Source organism: Phyllobates terribilis, unplaced genomic scaffold (genome assembly GCF_046119375.1).
Source record: "Phyllobates terribilis strain yellow unplaced genomic scaffold, ASM4611937v1 Scaffold_279__1_contigs__length_2497574, whole genome shotgun sequence".
Taxonomy (NCBI): Eukaryota; Metazoa; Chordata; class Amphibia; order Anura; family Dendrobatidae; genus Phyllobates; species Phyllobates terribilis.
Window position 1 is genome coordinate 834,545 of NW_027363039.1, and position 20,616 is coordinate 855,160.

General features: G+C 45.7%; 1 protein-coding gene across 1 annotated transcript in view; it reads left to right on the forward strand.

Annotated features, from left to right (window-relative positions):
* Positions 1-20,086, forward strand: part of LOC141220276 (uncharacterized) — a 96,790-nt gene extending 76,704 nt beyond the window's left edge. The window contains exon 9 of the mRNA XM_073666232.1: positions 19,722-20,086. Within this exon, the coding sequence (XP_073522333.1) occupies positions 19,722-20,071 (350 nt within the window). The 3' untranslated portion in view covers positions 20,072-20,086. The remainder of the gene's footprint in view (positions 1-19,721) is intronic.
* Positions 20,087-20,616: the final 530 nt, after the last annotated feature.

Below are 20,616 nucleotides of genomic sequence, written 5' to 3' on the forward strand. Positions count from 1 at the left end.
CGCCTTGACTACTGCAACCTCCTGCTCTGTGGCCTTCCCTCTAACACTCTTGCACCATTCCAATCTATCCCAAACTCTGCTGCTCGACTAATCAACCTGTCCCCCCGCTATTCCCCGGCCTCTCCTCTCTGTCAATCTCTTCACTGGCTCCCCATTGCTCAGAGACTCCAGTTCAAAACCCTAACCATGACATACAAAGCCATTCACAACCTGTCTCCTCCATATATCTCCAACCAAGTCTCCCGTTACATACCTGCACGCAACCTCCGATCCTCACAAGATCTCCTGCTCTACTCCCCTCTTATCTCCACCTCCCACAGCCGTATACAAGATTTCTCCCGTGCTTCCGCCCTACTCTGGAACTCTCTACCCCAACGTATCAGACTCTCGCCTACTTTGGAAACCTTCAAAAGGAACCTGAAGACCCACCTCTTCCGACAAGCCTACAACCTGCAGTAACCACCGCTCCACCATACCGCTGCACGAGCTCTACCCTCACCTACTGTATCCTCACCCATCCCTCGTAGATTGTGAGCCCTCGCGGGCAGGGTCCTCGCTCCTCCTGTACCAGTCGCTGTCACATTGTGTTCAAGATTATTGTAATTGTTCTTGTATTATACCACTTTTTCACATGTAAAGCGCCATGGAATAAATGGCGCTATAATAATAAATAATAATAATAATAATCTACAAGACGTCACCGACCACGACCGATGGATCCTGTAACTAAGGCTCCTATCACATCTACAAGACGTCACCGACCACAACCGATGGATCCGGTAACTAAGTCTCCGATCACATCTACAAGACATCACCGACCACGACCGATGGATCCTGTAACTAAGGCTCCGATCACATCTACAAGACGTCACCGACCACGAACGAAGGATTCTTTAACTAAGACTCCGATCACATCTACAAGACATCCCCGACCAAGACCGATGGATCCTGTAACTAAGGCTCCAATCACATCTACAAGACGTCACCAACCACGAGCAATGGATCCTGTAACTAAGGCTCCGATCACATCTACTAGACGTCACCGACCACGACCGATGGATCCTGTAACTAAGGATCCAATCACATCTACAAGACGTCACTGACCACGACCGATGGATCCTGTAACTAAGGCTCCGATCACATCTACAAGACGTCATCAACCACGAGCGATGGATCCTGTAACTAAGTCTCCGATCACATCTACAAGACGTCACCGACCACGACCAACGGATACTGTAACTAAGGCTCTGATCACATCTACAAGACGTCACCGACCACGAGCGATGGATCCTGTAACTAAGACTCCGATCACATCTACAAGACGTCACCGACCACGACCGACGAATCCTGTAACTAAGGCTCTGATCACATCTACAAGAAGTCACCGACCACGAGCGATGGATATTGTAACTGAGACTCCGATCACATCTACAAGACGTCACCGACCACGAGCGATGGATCCTGTAACTAAGACTCCAATCACATCTACAAGACGTCAACGACCACGAGCGATGGATCCTGTAACTAAGGCTCCGATCACATCTACAAGACGTCAACAACCACGAGCGATGGATCCTGTAACTAAGGCTCCAATCACATCTACAAAACGTCACCGACCACGACCAATGGATCCTGTAACTAAGGATCCGATCACATCTACAAGACGTCAACGACCACGACCGATGGATCCTGTAACTAAGGCTCCAATCATATCTACAAGACGTCACCAACCACGAGCGATGGATCCTGTAACTAAGGCTCCAATCACATCTACAAAACGTCACCGACCACGACCAATGGATCCTGTAACTAAGGATCCGATCACATCTACAAGACGTCCACGACCGATGGATCCTGTAATTAAGGCTCCGATCACATCTACAAGACGTCACTGACCACGACCGATGGATCCTGTAACTAAGGCTCCAATCACATCTACAAGACGTCACCGACATCGACCGATGGATCCTGTAACTAAGGCTCCAATCACATCTGCAAGACGTCACCGACCACGAACGAAGGATCCTGTAACTAAGGCTCCGATCACATCTACAAGACGTCCCCGACCATGACCGATGGATCCTGTAACTAAGGCTCCAATCACATCTACAAGACGTCACCAACCACGAGCGATGGATCCTGTAACTAAGGCTCCGATCACATCTACAAGACATCACCGACCACGACCGATGGATCCTGTAACTAAGGCTCAGATCACATCAACAAGACGTCACCGACCACAACCGATGGATCCTGTAACTAAGGCTCCGATCACATCTACAAGATGTCACCGACCACGAACAAAGGATCCTGTAACTAAGACTCCGATCACATCTACAAGACGTCACCAACCACGAGCGATGGATCCTGTAGCTAAGGCTCCGATCACATCTACAAGACGTCACCGACCACGACCGATGGATCCTGTAACTAAGGATCCGATCACATCTACAAGACGTCCATGACCGATGGATCCTGTAACTAAGGCTCCGATCACATCTACAAGACGTCACTGACCACGACCGATGGATCCTGTAACTAAGGCTCTGATCACATCTACAAGACGTCATCAACCACGAGCGATGGATCCTGTAACTAATGCTTCGATCACATCTACAAGACGTCATCAACCACGAGCGATGGATCCTGTAACTAAGGCTCCGATCACATCCACAAGACGTCACCGACCACGAGCGATGGATCCTGTAACTAAGGCTCCGATCACATCTACAAGACATTACCGACCATGACCGATGGATCCTGTAACTAAGGCTCCGATCACATCTACAAGACGTCACCGACCACGACCGATGGATCCTGTAACTAAGGCTCTGATCACATCTACAAGACGTCACCGACCACGACCGATGGATCCTGTAACTAAGGCTCCGAACACATCTACAAGACGTCACCGACGACGACCGATGGATCCTGTAACTAAGGCTCCGATCACATCTACAAGACGTCACCGACCACTACCGATGGATCCTGTAACTAAGACTCCGATCACATCTACAAGACGTCACCGACCATGACCGATGGATCCTGTAACTAAGGCTCCGATCATATCTACAAGACGTCACCGACATCGACCGATGGATCCTGTAACTAAGGCTCCAATCACATCTACAAGAAGTCACCGACCACGAACGAAGGATCCTGTAACTAAGGCTCCGATCACATCTACAAGACGTCCCCGACCACGACCGATGGATCCTGTAACTAAGGCTCCAATCACATCTACAAGACGTCACCAACCACGAGCGATGGATCCTGTAACTAAGGCTCCGATCACATCTACAAGACATCACCGACCACGACCGATGGATCCTGTAACTAAGGCTCCGATCACATCAACAAGACGTCACCGACCACAACCGATGGATCCTGTAACTAAGGCTCCGATCACATCTACAAGACGTCACCGACCACGAACGAAGGATCCTGTAACTAAGACTCCGATCACATCTACAAGACATCACCAACCACGAGCGATGGATCCTGTAGCTAAGGCTCCGATCACATCTACAAGACGTCACCGACCACGACCGATGGATCCTGTAACTAAGGATCCGATCACATCTACAAGACGTCCATGACCGATGGATCCTGTAACTAAGGCTCCGATCACATCTACAAGACGTCACTGACCACGACCGATGGATCCTGTAACTAAGGCTCAGATCACATCTACAAGACGTCATCAACCACGAGCGATGGATCCTGTAACTAATGCTTCGATCACATCTACAAGACGTCATCAACCACGAGCGATGTATCCTGTAACTAAGGCTCCGATCACATCTACAAGACGTCACCGACCACGACCGATGGATCCTGTAATTAAGGCTCCGATCACATCTACAAGACGTAACTGACCACGACCGATGGATCCTGTAACTAAGGCTCCGATCACATCTACAAGACGTCACCGACCACGACCGATGAATCCTGTAACTAAGGCTCCGATCACATCTACAAGACGTCACCGACCACTACCGATGGATCCTGTAACTAAGACTCCGATCACATCTACAAGACGTCACTGACCACGACCGATGGATCCTGTAACTAAGGCTCCGATCACATCTACAAGACGTCCCCGACCACGACCGATGGATCCTGTAACTAACGCTCTGATCACATCTACAAGACGTCACCGACCACTGATGGATCCTGTAACTAAGGCTCTGATGACATCTACAAGACGTCACCAACCACGACCGATGGATCCAGTAACTAAGGCTCCGATCGCATCTACAAGACATCACCGACCACGACCGATGGATCCAGTAACTAAGGCTCCGATCACATCTACAAGACATCACCGACCACGACCGATGGATCCTGTAACTAAGGCTCCGATCACATCTACAAGACGTCACCGACCACGACCGATGGATCCTGTAACTAAGGCTCCGATCACATCTACAAGACGTCACCGACCACTGATGGATCCGGTCTCTAGGCCTCTGGTCTCCCCCTGGAATCCCCTCAGTGCTGATGTCACACAGATCCTGTTCTGTCTCCAGGAATATAATCTGCGGGGAATGTTCTCTGCTCTGTATATAATATCTCCTGGGCGCAGGTCTCTGTATAATGGCTGATAACAGAGAGAACAGAGATCCAAGAGAAGTATGAAGTGTCTGCTGCACTGAGGGGGAGGAGCTGTGGTGACGTCATCATTATCACAGGTCCTTCACCTCTCTCCCGAGCTCCGCCCCCTGATCACATGGCGGGGATGTCACCACAGGTCCTCTAGCTCTCAATGTAGATCTCCGTCCTGGTTGTGTGCAGCTCTTGCTCTCTGTTATCAGCCGGCAGGACGAGATCCCTCCAGGTGATCCAGTGTTCATCCCTCCTTCTCCTGAATGACCCCGAGGATGGACGAGGACGAGACCACCAGAAGATTATTACACTTCACCCTGGAGATCATCTCCCTGCTGAGCGGAGAGGTAACTCCTCTACATTTCTATCAGCTTTATTGTGTTATGTAACTACTCCAACATCTATCTGATATGAGAGCATCATGATGTGGGGGCAGAGACCCTGATTCCAGTGATCGGTCGCTTACTGTGCTGCTCGCTGCAGTTCTGATGAAATCCCTGTTTTTTCTGCTGTAGCTCTAGTAGTGCTATGAGCTCTGCATAGCTCCACCCACAGCCCTGATTGGCCGCTCTCTGTACACTGTGCATAGGCAGAAAGCTGCCAGTCAGTGGCAATAACTTTGTGACAGATTCCATTTAACCTCTTCATGACATTCACCGTACATGCAGCACCTGATGCAAGCAATCCAGAGTATTAGATCAGCGATCCGGGCAGGAAAAGTTGATGTCCCGTCCAGAGACAAGGTAAACAACAACAAAGAAAGGAAAAATTCTTAATTAGATGCACATATTTATATAAAAATGAATAAAGTACACTTTTGGTATCGCTGTGTCCAGAACGACCCGATCTATAAAACTGTCCCACTAGTTAACCCCTTCAGTGAACACGGTAAAAAAAAAAAAAAAAAAAAACCTAAGCAAAAAACAATGCTTTATCACCATAGCGACAAACAAAAAATGTAATAACACGCGATCAAAAAGGCGAATGTAAATAAAAATGGTATCGCTGAAAACACCATCTTGTCCCGCAAAAACACAAGCCACGATACAGCTCCATCAGCTGAAAAATAAAAAAGTTATAGCTCTCAGAATAAAGCGATGCAAAAAAAATTGTTTTCTATAAAATAGCTTTTATTGTGTAAAAGCGCCAAAACATAGAAAAATGCTATAAATGTGGTACCGCTGTAAACGTACTGACCCGAAGAATAAAGCTGCCTTATCAATTTTACCACACGCGGAACAGAATAAAAAAAAAACATAATTTTTTTTTCTGTAAGTTCTGTTTTTGTTTATTCTGCCTCCCAAAAATTGGAATAGAAAGTGATCAAAAAATGTCACGTGCCTGAAAATGGCACCAATAAAAACGTCAACTCATCCCGCAAAAAAACAAGCTGTCACATGACTGTCGGCCAAAATATGGATAAATTATTGCTCTTAAAATATGGCGATGCAAAAACTAGATTTTACAAAGATGCGTCTTTTAGTGTGTGACAGCTGTCAATCATAAAAACCCGGTATGATTCTGGTATCGCTGTAATCGCACCGACCCGAAGAATAAAGTCGTTTAATCACTTATACCACACGAGGAACGGCGTAAAAAATAAACTCTAGGGTTAGGGCTGGGGTTAGGGTTGTGATGGGGTTGGGATTTTTTTCAAAATTAAAAAAAATAAAGATGACGATATGGCGACTAGTGTCGAGCGTCAGTGCTCGCTACTTGAGTTTGCATCGGGTGCTCGGGTATGCATTGAGTATCGCGGGTGCTCGAGTCTCCACCCCATATGCATTGTGGCCAAAAAAACCTCGCGGGGATTGCCTGCCATGCACGAGCGATCCCCGCATGTTTTTTTTTGGGTGTCTAATAACCATGAAACATGCGAGCGGGGACTCGAGCACCCGCGATACATGGTGCATACCCGAGTACCTGATGCAAAATCATGTAGCGAGCACTAATGACAACTTATTCAATATGATGACCTAATATTATCAAATTCTGTGTCGTACCTCTGGGTTCAAAATGTTCACTATACCCCTTAATAAAATCCTTGAGGGGTCTAGTTTCCAAAATGGTGTCACTTGTGGGGGGTTTCCACTGTTTAGGCACATCAGGGGCTCTCCAAACGCAACATGGCGTCATAGAATCATAGAATCATAGAATGGTAGAGTTGGAGGGGACCTCCTGGGTCATCTGGTCCAACCCCCTGCTCAAAGCAGGATTCACTAAATAATAATAATTAGCGTCCGCTAATTATTCAAGCAAATTTTACATTCAAAAAGTCAAATGGCGCTCCTTCCCTTCCGAGCCCTGCCGTGCGCCCAAACATTGGTTTTTCCTCACATATGGGGTATCGGTGTGCTCAGGGGAAATTGCACAACAAATTTTGGGGTCCATTTTTTCCTGTTACCCCTGCGAAAATAAAAAAAATTGGGTCTAAAGTAACATTTTTGTGAAAAAAGTTAAATGTTAATTTTTTTCTTCCACATTCCAAAAATTCCTGTGAAGCACCTGAAGGGTTAATAAAGTTCTTGAATGTGGTTTTGAGCACCTTGAGGGGTGCAGTTTTTAGAATGGTGTCACTTTTGGGTATTTTCTGTCATAAAGGCCCCTCAAAGTCACTTCAAATGTGATGTGGTCCCTAAAAAAATGGTTTTGTAAATTTTGTTGTGAAAATGAGAAATCGCTGGTCAACTTTTAACCCTTATAGCTCCCTAATAAAAAAAAAATTTGCTTCCAAAATTGTGCTGATGTAAAGTAGACATGGGGGAAATGTTATTTATTAACTCTTTTGTGTGACATATCTCTCTGATTTAAGGGCATAAAAATTCAAATTTTGAAAATTGCAAAATTTTCCAAATTTTCGCCAAATTTCCATTTTTTTTACAAATAAACGCAAGTGATATCGAAGAAATTTTACCACAATCATGAAGAACAATGTGTCACGAAAAAACAATCTCAGAATCAGGGGGATCCGTTGAAGCGTTCCAGAGTAATTACCTCATAAAGTGACAGTGGTCAGAATTGTAAAAATTGGCCCGGTCATTAACGTGCAAATCACCCTCGGGGGTAAAGGGGGTTAATATTAATGATATAACTTAATATTCAGAAGAATTAAAGGGGTATTCCCATCTCCAAGATCCTATCCCTATGGGATACCAGATATATAGTGTGTTTCATATAAATGCTGTGTTTTTTTGTGTAAACTGCATTTTATATAAATTGTGAGACCTGTTGACAGGCAGCACAAAAAGGGTTAATCTTCCTCTAACAGGCTTGATCATGTGACCAAGCTCTGTTTAATATGCAGAAGCTTCTGGAAAAACGCCTCTGGGCAGTCAGTCAATGACTGCAGCTCTAACAGTCACATGGGAGTGGGAGGAGTTAAATCCTGTGAGGTAGTTAAGGATTGAAGAGGCAGTTGGTGGTCAGACATTTTGAGAAGAGGAAGCCATTTTGTAGGTGAAGGAGTTACCTACCTTCTCCCTGACTGCTGCGCTTAAAAAGGGGACAGACACAATAAGGGGAGCTGATAGTCTTCATATTAGGAAGAATTACCTCAGGGCAGAAACAGAGCACAGCGCTGAGGAAGAAATATTCAGATTTGATGAAACCAGAGGTTTCCAGGATCTGCCTGTCTGCAGGTGCACAACAATATTCAACCATGAGTGTCATCCTGTACCTCAGCTCCCTACCGCTTGTGAATAAGGCTATGTGCCCACGATGCAGAAATGAAGCAGAAATTTTCCTGACCGTTTCTGCATCTCCTTGCCAGAAAAATGCATGCGGATTCTATGTGCGTTTTTGACGCTTTTTAATGCGTTTTTTAAGCGTTTTTGAAGCAAAATAAAGTTAATGGGGGAAAAAAAAGGCCAATAATGTCATTTCCTAGTCAAACCCCTATTCACCATTTTGGAAGTATTCAGGATGCCACAAGAACTGCAGCCCCTGTAATTAATATAAAATATATATATACACATACATACTCTATGCAGATATGTACGCGTGTGTATACATGGGCACCCCCCCCCCCACACACACACACACTCCTCACCCAGTATCCAATTACGGCTCTTTCACACGTCAGAATCTCCGGTACGAATGGTGATGACTTTTTCCACACATACCGGAAACACACACAGACCCATTTCAATGTATGCTTGGTCACGCATACGCTGTACAATAATCTTACATTTCAATGTATTTAAAAAAAAAAAAAAATGAGTGGGTTCACGTGTATTTTTATTAACCAGCAGACGGCTGAGGGCTGATATAGTCTGGGAAGTAGCCAAGGACCATGGCCCCTTCCCTTGCTATTAATATCAGGCCGCAGCAGTTAGCTTAGCCTTTACTGTCCATTCTACAGGGGGACCAAAAAAAAATGACATAGTGTCCCCCTATAAATTGGAGCCAGCAAAGGCTAGACGGACAGCTGCGACCTGATATTAATAGCCTAGAAAGGGGCCAAGGTTATAGGCCCCCTCCCAGGCTATAATATCAGCCCTCAGCCGCCCCAGATTTGGCGCATCATATTTGTGCGCCAAATCTGATGCTTAGCCTCGCTCTTCCACGCTGCCCTGGTGCGGTGGCAGGGGGTAATAGTAGTGGGGTTCATGTCAGCGCCAGCTGCCATAAAGCCCAGGTTAGTAATGAGGGGCGTCTATAAGACACCCCCATTACTAACCTACAAAGAGTTAAAAAGAAAAAACACACACTACACCCAGAAAATAAGTATTTATTTGAAATAAAACACACAATTTTATTTAATTATTAATTTACTTAAAAAAAATAATTACCTGTCCATGTTCCTGCGATGATCTCCCATGCACAGCTGTCACATCTGGAGATGTGACAGCTGTCATGGCTGCTGTAAGCTTACACTGCCGGGAACACGTCCGCTCCCGGCAGTGTGAGGCACTGACTGAGGTCACCGGAGTGCATTCAGTCAGCGCAGCTCCGGTGACCCCCCTTACGGCCCTGCTGTACCGTGGGAATTTCTCACGGTCAGCGGAGCCGTAAAGGAGGTCACCGTAGCAGCGCTGCCTGAACTCCGGTGAACTCACTTATGCAATGACGGGGCTGCTTTACGGCCTCGTCATTGTAGCGGCGGCAGCTGTTTAGAGCGGTCACATTTTATGTAGCTTCTCTAAACTGGAGATCTTCATGGGACACTCGTGGATTACTACGGAGAGGTAAGGATAAAATTGTGTTTTTTTTATTTTATATTTTATTACAGGAGATCGAGGGCTTCGGGGAATTAGGTGTATAGGTGTTTTTTTTTATTTTTTACTTTATTTTAGGTGGCGATCGGCGGGAACAGGTAATGTATAAACTAAATTTCTTTAGGCAACCACTGGCCACCAATGAAATGTATTTTTAAAATTAATTGGGGACCAAACAAAAAAAAATGGGGACTTTAAATTAATTTTAAAAAAAATAGGTTGCCAAGAAAAAAAAATATGGGGGCATACAAAAAATAAAAAATATATAGGGGCAAAAATATAAACCTATGGGGGCCAAAAATAACATATGGGGCAGTTTTACGGACACATTAAGGCAATTTTAACAGCAGGATCAGGCTGATGGGAACTACTGCTCCCATCGAGCTGATCCTGCTGCCACTAGTGGACGGGGGACAGACATAGGCCGATGGGAGTAGTAGTGTCACATAGACCTATGTCTGCCTGCATGCAGACACCTGCTGACAACCGCAGACACCGCACAGAGCTCACGCAGACACCCGCTGACAACAGCAGACACCGCACAGAGCCCATGCTGACACCGCGCAGGTTTCCAGCGCAGACACCCGCAGACACCAATCATGACCGGGACATTCAGGTCCATCTTGTACCACCCCAGGTGCTCAGCCATGATCCAAGAAGACAGGAATGGTATGGGATTCTCGTCTTCCTGGATTTATGGGATGGCTGGAACGCCCCCGCATGAGGTCACTTCCCATTTGCTGCAGTCTTGTGTTCCAAAATCGCAGCAAATGCGCTTTAATTCTGCAAGTAGTTTTACATATTTGCAGATTTGAAGCGTTCCAATGGAAGTCAATGGCGGCGAAAACGCAGCGCTGCTGCAGAATAATTGGTGGTGCTGCGTTTTTTTCCCCATGAAAAAACGGAAGTGGAAATTTGAGCAGCATGTGCAGAGCAGACGCGGATTATCATTGGGGGACATGGCGGACCTTCTACCAAGCGTTTTTGATGCTTTTCTTCAGTGTTTTTGCTGCTGCAGAAACGCTTCAAAAACGCATCGTGGGCACACAGCCTAAGAATTTGACCCATTATCCCCAGTAAAGAGACTTCTGTTTAAGTTCTTTAGGCTTCTTTATGACTGGGGCTCGGGTGCACAGACTACTACCACCATCATCACCCTCTACCTGGAGGCATTTACTGGAAAAATATTATATTGTGGAGTTTAATTTGAGAAGAGAGGACTCTTCTCCTGACAGAAAACTGTCCACAGCGAGATACATTGTATACTGCGAGGAGTGCAGCCCCCTGCCATACACCACATGAGATTACCACACTTGTGCACACTTAAAGGGGTACTCCCATCTCCAAGATCCTATCCCAATATGGAGTAGGTGTAATAATAGGAATATTAGCAAATACCTTCAATTATAAATGTAGTATAGTATTTTTGATTCGCTATGCCACTTACCTCATGTGCAGAGCATCGCAGGACCTTAGGTATCCATGGTTACGTCCACCGATAAAATCACAGTTAGTTGGCTAGCTGCTAGTGGTCATAACCATGGATACCTGAGGTCCTGCGATGCTCTGCACATGGGGTAAGAGAGCTAGCGAACCAAAAATACTATACTACATTTCTAATTGAAGGTATTTGCTAATATTATTATTATTATTACACCTACTACATATTGGGATGGGATCTTGGAGATGGGAGGACCCCTTTAACTGAAAAAAAACTAAAGAAATGAACTGGAATATGAATGAGTGTACATGCAGCATGTAAGAGCGTGTTCACACATGGCCCAAATAGAGTCACTGTGTAATTCTGATCAAAATTAAAGTCAAACTAGTAAGAATTGAAAAAATTGGCCTAATCAGAAAGGTGAAAACAGTCTCGTGGGTGAAAGTGTTAATAGGAACCTGTAATTAGGTTTTGGGTTAGAAAGCCACAACTATTTCATTATCTCTCTGGGGTTTTGTGTTTTACCACTTTTCTCCATACACAGGATTACACAATAGTGAGGAAGACACCGGGGGAGGGTGTGACTCCCATCATCCATCTCCAGGAGTCAGGAGGGCGGAGCCCGGACCCCATCACAGAGCCTCCCCCGCACCCCCCGATACATGAGAGGAAGAAGAAGATCCTAGAGCTCAGCAACAAGACGATTGAGCTGCTGAGCGGAGAGGTGACTGCTGGGACATTATACAGGACAGCACTGGAGGATTCTGGGTGATGACCGGAGAGGTGACTGCTGGGACATTATACAGGACAGCACTGGAGGATTCTGGGTGATGACCGGAGAGGTGACTGCTGGGACATTATACAGGACAGCACTGGAGGATTCTGGGTGATGACTGGAGAGGTGACTGCTGGGACATTATACAGGACAGCACTGGAGGATTCTGGGTGATGACCAGAGGGATGACTGCTGGGACATTATACAGGACAGCACTGGAGGATTCTGGGTGATGACCGGAGAGGTGACTGCTGGGACATTATACAGGACAGCACTGGAGGATTCTGGGTGATGACCGGAGAGGTGACTGCTGGGACATTATACAGGACAGCACTGGAGGATTCTGGGTGATGACCGGAGAGGTGACTGCTGGGACATTATACAGGACAGCACTGGAGGATTCTGGGTGATGACCGGAGAGGTGACTGCTGGGACATTATATAGGAGAGCACTGGAGGATTCTGGGTAATGACCGGAGAGGTGACTGCTGGGACATTATACAGGACAGCACTGGAGGATTCTGGGTGATGAGCGGAGAGGTGACTGCTGGGACATTATACAGGACAGCACTGGAGGATTCTGGGTGATGACCGGAGAGGTGACTGCTGGGACATTATACGGGACAGCACTGGAGGATGCTGGGTGATGAGCGGAGAGGTGACTGCTGGGACATTATACAGGACAGCACTGGAGGATTCTGGGTGATGACCCGAGAGGTGATTGCTGGGACATTATACAGGACAGCACTGGAGGATTCTGGGTGGTGAGCGGAGAGGTGACTGCAGGGACATTATACAGGATGACACTGGAGGATTCTGGGTGATGAGCGGAGAGGTGACTGCTGGGACATTATACAGGACAGCACTGGAGGATTCTGGGTGATGACGGTGTCGTTGTCAGGTTCCTATAAGGTGTCAGGACGTCGCTGTCTATCTCTCCATGGAGGAGTGGGAGTATCTAGAAGGACACCAGGATCGGTACCAGGAGGTGATGATGGAGGAGCTCCGGCCTCTGACATCACCAGGTGAGAGGAGACTCTTGTTGGCTCCGGTGGATGTGATGACGTCTCTCGGCCTTTTCTGGTTATTAAAAATGGAAGTTTTTTTACGCAGATGTTAATATTAATCCCCTGGGAAGATCTATGTATATTAATGTTTATTACCCGCTTCCCAGACTATAAGCATCAGCTGTCCGCTTTCCCCCTTTGCTTTTTTTACTTTAAATTCTTTAATTATTAGCTAAATCCATGTACAGCAGCTCCACACGCCCTGCACTGATGATATATCTCACTGACTCATTTCTATCTTTCTACATCTATAAAAAATGTTTTATTAGTTAGAAAATTAGCCTGAAATGTCAGAGAATGACCGTCTGTAAAAGCTGATGTTATAAACGCGTTTGATACGGATGTCATACAGATGCGAGACAGGTGAGAGAAGTCGCATCGTACTCGCAAGACAATCATCCTACTGTACAGGAATATCTACAAAAAACTGCCTGTAAACAGTGGGTTAACAGGTAAAACCACCCTCCATCTAAGGATCTGGTATATTGAAAATGCAATCATATTCAAATCAGATGGGGCTTACCCATGTAAGCAATGGGGATTAGCGTGCGGCTCTGAACGCCCACTGTTTACAGGCAGTTTTTTGTAGATGGTTATGTGTCATTTATTACTAACTTTTTGATATCATACTACTTTCCATCTGCTGTTTGATACTGCTCTGTTAAACTTTATATATACCGTTGTTTTGAGGGCATGAGGATTTAAGTACCCCTGTGGCTCTGTTTATGTGACTCCTACCCCGAATGACTTACTATTTATATATATATATTTTTTTTATCTATATTTTAAATGATCAAATAAATGTGTTTTTAATCACTAATAAACATAGAATTACTGGTTCTGAGAGACGAGTCTCATATATAGACCGATACACGGCAGGTCATGTATTCAGTCTCTGTGTCTCCACAGGTGGATCCAGGAGGAGAAATCCACCAGAGAGATTTCCCCGTCCTCTGTATCCCCAGGACTGTCCAGAGGAGAATCACAGCATCCCGGAGGATCATCAGGTAGATGACACTGAAGTCCCCACAACATCTGACCATGAAGTGATGGGACCTGAGCTCATCTTACATTGTTCTTTTTAGGGTGAAGATCTGATTGATATTAAGGTTGAGGTTATACATGGAGCAGAAGAGGCGACCGCAATATGGGCCGATCAGCAGGGTGAGGAGGGAGACTGTCATGTCTGTTCTGTGGTCACCTACTACTACTCCCATGATTTCATCATAACATGTGGTAGATCGCTCACACGGAGGTAGACACAGGTACACTGTTTCTTTAAAAACTTCTGGTTGGTTTATTAAAATGCAGCATAAACCAACACTGAGTCCATAAAAGAAATCACGGCCCTTTGGCCAAAAGAGGAAAACAAAGCAAAATGGTAACACAAAAGCACAGTCTTTGTGATAGCAGGGATCCACCTGCTGAGAGTTCAGCAACTCCACTTGGTTCAGGAAAAACAAACACAAGATCCTCTCTGGAGCTAGCTTCTCCAGACACTGAACACTGAATGCCTCAGTAGGACTTGTATTTAAACCAAAGACCACACTCTGAGATGGAGATATGGTGAATGACCTCCCACCCTTCACAATGATCATTCACAAAAAACACTCCCTTTTAACATGGAAGTTTAACCTCTTTAAGCAAATAACATGTTGGAGCAAATTTCATGGTTTCAATTCACAGAAGCTAATAGCCTCCGTGAAATATATCTTCCCTCTATCACTTTACCAGTAACTTTGTCACACATGACACAATCTATTCTGTTACTGTGTGTTTCCTACAGATGGATTCAGGAGGAGAAATCCACCAGAGAGATGTCCCCGTCCTCTGTATCCCCAGGACTGTCCAGAGGAGAATCACAACATCCCGGAGAGTCATCAGGTAGACGGTGCTGAGCCCTGTACCGGATCTGTAAATGGGGGGACATTTCTGATCGAGGTCATGGATGTCACAGATTTTGGTGGTTTCTTGTATTGTGCTGATTGTTACATCTGATATATCAGGAGGAAGATCCGACTAAGAATAAAGAGGAGGACGAGACAGAAGAAGAAGCGATGACGAGGGGGGATCAGCCGTGTGTGAGTGACGGGAAGGAGGAGATTCCGGTAGATGTTTTCACAGGTATGTAATAATGACCGGCGTGTGATGATGATGATGACCGACGTGTAATGATGATGATGATGATGATGACCGGCGTGTGATATCGTGTGGAGTCTCTGGTGCAGTGAAGCTTTATCCGCTGTCCACATCACAGCAGAAGCGTCCGATGATGGCGCGGCTGCTCCTGTAGAGTCCGGCTGTGGTCCGATGAATACCGGGGCCGCCTTCACACCTCTTCTTAATGATTTAGGAAGCACATATTAGTTTTCCTTCACCTTCTATAATATTCCTTCCATCCTTTACGTCCATATTTTTCTTCCACAAGTCCGTGCTGCCATATAAATGACTGAGCTTGTGCTCCAGGTTATGAATCTCCCCATCCTATGGATCTCGGGGATGTAGCAGCCTCTGCCTGGTGCTGACGAGTGACGACACATGTCACATGTAGAGTCGTTCTACCTGTCGCCTCTGTTTGCCTCCCACTGCCTCCTACACTGAGGCCGGCGTTCTGGTCCCTTCTCATCCAGGCCGGCCGCCCGGTGGCATGAAGACCCCTATGGTAAGTCAGTAAGTGCCGTGCTATGGAGGTGTGGGTCAGACATACGGCTGTCGTCCCTCTGCCACGATGGAGGCCATCTTGGATGTAGGAGGACCAGAACACCGGTCTCAGTCGGAGACAAGCGGAGGACACCAGGTAGGTGACAGTACATGACAGATGTTTAGTCCTCTGTGCCGGGTGGAGAATTGCTTCATCATAAAAGGGATTAGGAGCTCGTATCTACAAACAGCTGCGATGGCCGCATCTAGAGTTGTCGTTATCTGACATCATGTTGGGTTTTGAGACCTGGTTCAATCAACATATAAACATGGAGACTAAATACTACCCAGAGGGGGCGCCCTTTACCATGCACGGATTATATCCCCTGTCAGCGTCTCATTTATGGTGAATCTTGTAATATGGAGAGATTCACTATATGGAGAATAGTATTGGGCCACACGCATTAATCACTGCAGTCTGGCTTCTCCTTCAGGCCCTGTTGTCCCCCCGGTGTATAACATCCAGCCCTGTCCCACCCCCCAGTATATAACATGTGGCTCCTTGGTATGTATTGGTTACAATTTCAACTGCTGGGTATATAGATCCCGGGGGGCATACTCAGGGGGTGATATGTGCAGGACAGGCCACATGTTATACAGGGGTTATATTCACAATAACCAGGGTGTACTTTATTATAAGAGCACATTGTGATTTTGGGAACGTCCCTTTAGAAGAATCTTCACTCTCGGTCTCTCCAGACAAACAAGATGTCGTCTAGGAATCGTCCCCCCATCTGAGCCTCTAACGTGAATAAATAATTCTCTTTCCAACAGTAAAATACATAAATTACCAAAAGAAGGTAAGAAGACGTCCTCATCCAGGTTCCGAAAGTTTTAAGTTTTTTTTTTTTACCAATAAATTGGATGAAATTCTTTTTCCGACAAGAATTGTTACCAAAGAAAGAAACTGCTGCTCAGATTCCCGGCCGTTCCTCCGACATTTATGAATGACATGATAACCGGGTGTCACCGTTCTCCATACATGTGTCCCCACACTTCTGACACTCAGCTCTGATTGGACAATGTAGGGGAACAATGGTAACGCCCAGTTGTCAGTATTTTCTTACATTTATAGGGTGAATAGCAGGAGAACTGCGCAGCTTAGTGACCAATAGCAATATGACTCCGGAAATGAGAGGACGAGAAAGTAAAAAAAAATAAATTAAAAATCAATAAAATAATGGATCTGTAAGGCCGATAATGGGGGAAATGATTTACAGATAAAATGACCAAACAACTTACAATCCTAGAATGTTCTGGTTGGAGGGGACCACCTCCAGGGTCCCCGTATCCAGCCCCCTGCTCAATGCAGGACTCACCATCTCAGACAGATGTCTGTCCGGCCTCTGTTGGATTGTTTCTTCCATTCTTGATGGTTTATTTCTCATTACTGACCTCGCTGTATGAGGAGCTTTTTTGTGGGGGATGAGTTGTATTTGTCATCTTGTTACTTTATCATCTTTATTCTGCTGTTATTTTTTAGAATTTTTCTCTCTTCATGAGCTGCACAAGTTGAGTGATAAAACGACCGTCCACCCTGAGACTGAGAAGTGACTATACGGTTATCATATATAGACTCCCTTCCTTGTGTCCTCCATTTGCCTCCTGTAACGGTGAACCGATGGAGGAAACCTGGCAGTTCCTAATAATAAGGCGCTTACACACAGTCTCCATACAGCCGGTCCCAGAGGTTTCCCGGCTTCCATCTTTTTACCACTGTACAGTGATCTGGACTTACAGCACAGACACCGGGGCTAATCCACATAGTAGTGCTGGCTGGTAGAGCGAGCTGGCAGAAGAAGGCCGACATGTCAGATCTGACCCAAAGATGGCAGGTGCTAGACAATCAAGAAGCGGGACGAGGTCAGAATCAGGAAGCCGAGTAAGGCTGAGCTCACACGATGCGTTTTTAATGCGTTTCCGCGGCGTTTTTGCAGTTGCGTAAACGCCGCGGAAACGCATTAAAAACGCATGGTAGAAGGGCAGCAATGTTCCCCAATTGAAATCCGCATGAGCTGTGCCCATGATGCGGATTTTTCCGCAACGTAAACGCTGCGCTCAAAAATCCGCAGCATGTCAATTAATTTTGCGTCAACGCGGCGTTTTTGCCGCCATTGACTTGCATTAGAACGCGCCAATTCCGCAAGACTGCATCTGTACTTGCGTAATTGGTGCGTTCTAATGTGCGGATGGTACCCGGGTGTGGAGGAGAGGAGCGTCTCATCCGCACACAGGTACCATTAAAAAAGCTGTAAAACAAGAATAAAATAAAAAATAAATGTATACTTACCTTCTGTCGGCCCGCGCACCGCTCTTGCTTGGTTCCCGGCACTTTGAAGTGAAGGACCTGCGCTGACGTCAGAGTCATGTGACGGGTCACGTGACGCTGACGTCGGCAGGTCTTTCAATTCAAAGTTGCCGGCGAGGGAGAACGGATTGAGCGGGACACCGGGGGCCATCGGAGGGTAAAGTATACATTATTTTTTATTTTTACCACTCTCTCGAGTCACACTATATAAATCCATGCTGTTTGTATGGATTTATATAGTGTGACCTAGTTGTCACAAGCAATTTCCAGGTGATGCTAAAATCGCCTGGAAAGCGCTTGTCAATCCACATGCGGAAATGCATGTGGAAACGCATGTGAATTCGCATGTATTCTGCAGGAAAAACGCATGCACAATCTGCATGCGTTTTTTCTGCCAGGGAGATGCAGAAATGATGCAGAAATTTTCTGCTTCATTTCTGCATCGTGTGCACATACCCTAAGAATGGTCCTGTAGATGGAGGCCAAAGTCATCCCGGGGTATTATGGAAGCCAGACAAGGTTACCAAAGACAAACAGGAGCAATGAAAGCAGGTGCAGAATACATCTGTAACTGGTGACGCCCCGCAGACTGCTGGGAGATTAATAGGATGTGGCGCTGCCCCATAGGTCACAGCACAGGAAAGGCAGGGGAGGGTGGGGTAGACGTATTACTGCACTCCCCATACCACTGCACTGGCCATCCTGGAAGACGGGGGAAGAGACCACCGATCTGAGGGGCCAGAGGAGGGCAGAGGACCCCATAGGGGACTGTAAAGGGAAATGTGTAGTGTTCAGTCCCGGGGTGGAGGGTCGCTGTAACTGCGGTAATACAACTAATCCAAGCCAATAACAATATATTTATTTCATTTTCTTTTAGGACTTTTCTACAATAAATACTTTGTTTCTTTTCAGACATTTTTGTGTTACCAAATCCTGGCGGCCATAAACCATAAGCGATGTATTGTTACATGGTGACAGTATTCCTCATTGTTCCCATATAATATACACAACGTCCTGATCAGTCTTTATTACACAAGAATAAGAGGACACTTTTCTACACTGAGGGCATGATGGGAAGCTTGAGAGAGTGAAATGGCACTGGTGGTACATTAAGGGGGTAAATCCTGATGACAGGTTCCCTTTAAGAACTGTCTATTTTCTGTCTAATCTCTGCCACCCCTGACTTGTGCCAATGTCACCAGTTTATAAGTGTCATTCACTTTACCCGCCATTGTGTTAATGTGATGGCATGTAGTTGTCCTCCTTATTACCGGTACTTTCACTGACGAGGGTCTTCATTATTAGATGTGATTTTTTTTTTCTATCTTTCATCCTTATAGGAAATCCTTGTGGGAATAACGGTTTATCACTAAATTGTAAAAAAGAAGATATCTGGGAGCACTCTAATGGAGAAAACCCCATCACCCTTCCTGCTCCTCCTGGACTTCACAGCACTTCACCTTCTTATAATCCTCCTAATCATGAGGAATCATCTCCTGAGCAATCTCGCATTATTACCAAAAGTCCAGGGGGCAAAGTGGATTCAAGATTTCAGTGTGACAAGCAACTTACTAAAAGCTCAGCTCAGACACAAAGAAAACACAAAGGAGAAAAGCCATACTCCTGTTCAGAATGTGGGAAATGCTTTACAAATAAAACAAAATTTGTTATACATCAGAGAATTCACACAGGAGAGAAGCCGTATTCATGTTCAGAATGTGGGAAATGCTTTACAGAGAAATCAAAATGTGTTATACATGAGAGAATTCACACAGGAGAAAAGACATTTTCATGTTTGGAATGTGGGAAGGCCTTCACAGGTAAATTAAGTCTTGTGATGCACGAGAGAAGTCACACTGGGGAGAAGCCGTATTCATGTTCACTATGTGGGAAATCTTTTGTAAATAAATCGTATCTTGTTAGACATGAGGGAAGTCATACAGGAAAGAAACTGTAATCATGTACACTGTGTGTTTTAAAATTTTTAATAAAATTGCTCAGAATAATGAGTACACCCCTTTTGATAAGTAAGATTGTCATTAATATCTCACTGAATACCAGAACAATTTCTAAAATTGTCCTTTCCCCATGACCAGCGCCACACGAGAGAGGGAATTCACCCAATAAGGACAGGAAGCGTACTGAATAAGAGGGCTGCACCTCTACCCTGCATCATTTTGGTTTCCTGTCCATGAGGGAACCTGAAGCTGAAGGATCAGGAGAGGAAAGTTAAAGGAGAAACTTACCCAGGCCTTGCCTGGAAGAAAGGCTCCTTGTCTATAGTGCCGGTGTCGGGTCCTGGAAGCACCACCGCTGGTCACTTGAGGGCTCATGTAGATGCGAGCGCCGAAGTCCTTTTGGATGCTTGCTGGCTCCAACAATGTCCCAGGCTTGCGCATGTGCAGGACGCCCTGGGATTGGTGCGTCCTGATGAAGAGCATGCCGGAGACTTCTGACCTGAAGTGTTGGATTTAACTTCTAGGGGGTCTGGAGAAGGCATGC